The sequence below is a fragment of the Pantherophis guttatus genome, chromosome 15 (assembly GCF_059756535.1).
Source record: "Pantherophis guttatus breed Tessera chromosome 15, ASM5975653v1, whole genome shotgun sequence".
In the NCBI taxonomy this organism is placed as follows: domain Eukaryota; kingdom Metazoa; phylum Chordata; class Lepidosauria; order Squamata; family Colubridae; genus Pantherophis; species Pantherophis guttatus.
In genome coordinates this window covers 10,261,901-10,266,181 of record NC_142077.1, presented here as the reverse complement: position 1 = coordinate 10,266,181, position 4,281 = coordinate 10,261,901, and the positions used below count along the sequence as shown (strand labels likewise).

Below are 4,281 nucleotides of genomic sequence, written 5' to 3'. Positions count from 1 at the left end.
GAAGGTCTGGGGAGAAGGGGAAAAATCTGTAATGCTTTGCGCGGGAACCCTTAGATCTAGCCTTCCTTTTGCTGCAACCACTTAGTAAAAGAACCCATTAAGTTACTCCAATGGAGCAACGGTCTTTCTGTCCTAAGGAGGAGAGCTGGAGCAGGCCTACAAGGAGATGAGAGGATTGGCAAAGGGGTAGGAAGGAGGAGAAACAGCAACAGCAATACACTTTGAAGGCACAAAGTTCTTCTACAAAAGTATAAAAAGGAGATTTAAAAAGTTCACGGGAGAAAAGAAAGGATTGTAATTTGTAAAAATCTAGAGGCACTCCATACCTCCCGTTAACAATTGCCGGAAATGTCACATGGAGAAATACTATTGGGATTGGTGTCTGGAGGATGGGCTTCCTAGAGGACCTTCACTGGTAGATCACAGGTTGTTCTGCTCTGAACTAGGCGGATCTGTATTCCCCTACTCCTATCCCAAGGCAGTGGGTCAACCACTAAGATCTAAAGATGAATCCCAACTGGAGATCACAGAAGGACTACTTGATCTTAAACTCATAGACCAGCAGGAGATAATATGGTACGGAGGACCACCATCCTGGTTTATACAGAATTGGCTTAAATTTGCACTCGCTCCTGAATAGCAATAGCACTAATGCTTAGACTTATATACCGCTGCACAGTGCTTTTACAGCCTTCTCTAAGCGGTTTACAGAATCAGCCTCTCGCCCCCAACAATCTGGATCCTCATTTTACCCACCTCGGAAGGATGGAAGGCTGAGTCAACCTTGAGCCTGGTGAGATTCGATCTGCCAAATTGCAGGCAGCCGGTGATCAGTAGGAGGAGCCTGCAGTACTGCGCTCTAACCACTGCGCCACCGCGGCTCATTGAGAATGCTCTCTGGGACCTCAAAAGTCTATGGTTAATTTGTATGCAAATGTACAAAGATTTAAGTTGGTCTAGAAGACCTCCAACTCTGCTCTTCTGTTAAATATCTTGGTAGAAAGAGACAGGCCCACTCTGCCTACAGTGCTAGTTTCTTTGATGGGCTGGGAGAGAAACGAGAAGATCATCATCGTCCTTGGAAGTAGGTTTGTTCTGTTGTTCCAAAGGTAGCTTCTACAGGGCCCCTCAAACCCTTGTTTGAGATGTTTTGTACCCCTCAGGCAAGATGAGAGTAACTGGGATAAGGGTTCCTCTTGGGGAAGGGAAATTTTTCACCTCTTTGTTTCCGAACCGTGGAGACACCAAGTCAGCCAAGAAACGGAGGTTGAACTGCCGGCTGACGCAGTAGACAAGATTTCCAACCACGGCGCACTGGAAGCAAGATGGGAAGGGAATTGGGTGGGTGGCACACTCATACCATAGCTTGGCCCTGGCACTACAGCGATAGACGCTGATGCCCATCCTCTGGTTGAGGTCAAAGCGGTAGATGAAGCCGTTGACGGTCACCATCTCGGTTGTCCTGTCCTGGCTTCCTCCAGTGAGGCGGACTTTCCAGGTGTCCGTCCGTCCGACGTACCTGAGCAGCATGTATCTCAAGGTGCCGCCCGTCACACAGATCTCCCCATCGCAGACGGTGGCAGTGTGGGCCACGGCGAAGGTGTCGTTGGGTAGAGGGGCAGCAAACGTCCAACGATCCAGACGTGGGTCGTATCGTTCGACTGTGTAGAGGCATTCTCCACCGATGGCGTAGAGGCAACCATCCAGGGCCACCAGCTTACAGTGGGGTCTAGCTTGGTTGAGTGGACAGATCTCCTGCCAGATGTCGGTCAAGGGGTTGTAGCAGAAGACACGATTGGATGGTTTCTGATACCTTCCACGCCCTTCGCAGCCAGCTACTACAAAGAGGTAGTTGAACATGCTGCAGATGGCGCAACCCCTGGAGATTGCTTCCACAGGGATGTGGGTTAATGGATGCCAAGCGTCCTTCTGATCATCGTAGTAAGAGAGTCCACTTGTGTGGCAACCAACATCTGCCACAGTCAAGTATTTCTTGCCTCTCATCCTCTTCTCTAGGATCAAGTCTCTCTCTGCAGCGTTGAGTTGGCGGTAGATGGCCTGAGTCTTCAGCACTTGGAGATAGTTGTCACTCATGACCTTATAGACCGCTTCTTGCAGATCCTTAAGTTTCTGCTTCTTGGCCATACACAAGACCTGGTAGCAGTTCCCCAAATCTAAGTGCACATCGAGAGAGGCGTCTGAGCTCAGTGGGACATGGAAAAATTTAGCACCAGCCACAAGCTCCACCGATGGCTCTTCTCTTCCACTGCTGGGGAGATTTTGCATGGACCTCACCAGAGATGAAGTAGAATCCAAGCGAAGAGGAGCTGGAGGTGAGGTGTGGCCAGCTGAGGGTCCAATTGCTGGAGAACCAAAACCTTCCATCGGCACCTGTAACTCTGGATTATCTACAATTCTTTGGAAGCTCTCTTTCCGGATGAAGCTATATCTAGCCAACAAACGTTTCGAGGAGTTGTTGTCTTCTTCAACAACGACTGCTTCTCTTTGGTCCTTAGGTTGGGTGTCTTTTGCAGGACTGAGGAGAACATGAGAAGATGTGTCTGGAACCTTCTCCAAAACAAGCTTGTTGACTTCATCTTTGGTCACCGATGAGCAGACAGGTTCCTCCGCCTCACATTTCTTGGATGCATTAAGGATGTTGACAGTCGAGAGGTTGCAGGATCGTTGGAGATCTAAGTCGGTCCCAAAGGTGGTTTCATTAGTGACGGATTGAGAAGTAGACTGAACATAGTAGTCGTAGACTTTGCCTCTCAGTTGAGTGTCTCCGGCTTTCCCGGAACGTCGCTTCTCTTGGATGAAGTTCTCCTCCACCTCCACCTTGGCCACCGAGGAGAATGCATAGGCCAGGTGAGATTGCACGTGGCTGTGGTTGATGGCCAAGCCCATATCACTGGTGGCATAGAAGGACTGGATCTTCTCGGGGCCAAACCACCTCTCCACAATATGGGGATCTTTTCCCAGCTGCTGATTTCCTCCTCTTTTCAAACCGTCTGCGGGATGGACATCCTTCTCCGCCGGCTTAGCACAGCTAGAGTCAGCTTCAACAGGATCAACAGCCCAGCCAAGGATGTTACTGGGTTCCCTCTCTTGGTTGAGTAGACCTACAGCAGCTTGGGAATGACCTCCTAAATTGTCCGAACCGGCCCCAGTTTTGCTAGTGGAGTTCTGGATGGTGCAGTAGGTGTCCCCAGCCTCGTCTTCTGACCTCCACCCTTTTTCCACCCCAGATTCCGGATGGCTCACTTCCCCTGCCTCTTGTTTTTCTTCTGCCTCGGTTTCTCTCGTGTCGGGCAGCTCTCTGCCAGCAGGGATCCGAGCCTGCCCACACTCTTCCGCTACTCCGCCACATCTACCCACCTGCGTCAGCTGATTGGTCCCTGGGTGGCATGGCTCCGTCTCCCTGCCCCGGCCTCCTCTGTGCCTCAGCGCCGCTGGCTTGTTTTCCACCCGGCTGCAAACCTGCCATTCTCTTTGCTCTGCCCCGGCGACGTTGGCATCGGCAGCCCCGGCTGGGGTGCTGCCAGAAGGTACTCGAGACTTCAAATACCGGTAGGCCAACATCAGCAAGAGCAACGCCGTGGCCGAGAGGGCCAGTCGGCCGGCTAGAGGTATTTCCGACGGCTGGACCCCGCTTCCTTCAGCACGGTGGGGCATTTTCCCATACCAGGCTGGCATTCAAGAATGCGGTTAATAATTGCCAAGGAACAGCTCCGAATGGATCAGGGCGGGCTCCCTCCCTTCTCTGCAAGGTGACTCTAACCTGCCGACTGACAGGGAAAAGAGATTATTGTCCAGCTGCTCGCTCGGCGTGCCAGGTGTCTGTTTACTATAGGTTTGCATATTTGAGGAAGGTGGGCTGGGCCGGAGGCAGGTAAGACAAACCGGAAAGCGAAATAGCGGAAAAAAAAAAAAAGAAGAAGAAGCCGAAAACTCTGCTAAACGCTAAACGTTATTTTAAGCTTTCATACTGTAAACGAGAGAGCTTTTGAAGACAGCAAGGAAATAAATAGATTTTAAAAAACAACTTACCTTAAAGTAAGGTAAGTAAGGTAATAAAAGGTAATAAAAATAATACTTTACCTTAAGGTAAAGTAAGGTAATAATATCTGTCATTATTCCCATGACAGATTTCTGTTACAGATCCTGCTGTAAACCCCAGGCTCCTGTGCATACAGGTAATCCTCGACGTACGACCACCATGGAGCCCCAAATTTTCTGCTGCTAAGTAGTACGGTTGTTAAGTGAATTTTGCCCCGTTTT

At 50.2% G+C, this 4,281-nt stretch overlaps 1 protein-coding gene across 1 annotated transcript; it reads right to left on the bottom strand.

Annotated features, from left to right (window-relative positions):
* Positions 1-271: 271 nt before the first annotated feature.
* Positions 272-3,920, bottom strand: KLHDC7A (kelch domain containing 7A). The gene has a single exon (XM_034404495.3). The coding sequence runs from the start codon at positions 3,694-3,696 to the stop codon at positions 1,129-1,131; it is 2,568 nt and encodes an 855-aa protein (XP_034260386.3). The 5' UTR covers positions 3,697-3,920; the 3' UTR covers positions 272-1,128.
* Between the last annotated feature and the right edge of the window lie 361 nt (positions 3,921-4,281).

Excerpts from the sequence above, each read along its gene's own strand:
- KLHDC7A (XM_034404495.3), bottom strand. The coding sequence starts at position 3,696 with ATGCCAGCCTGGTATGGGAAAATGCCCCACCGTGCTGAAGGAAGCGGG.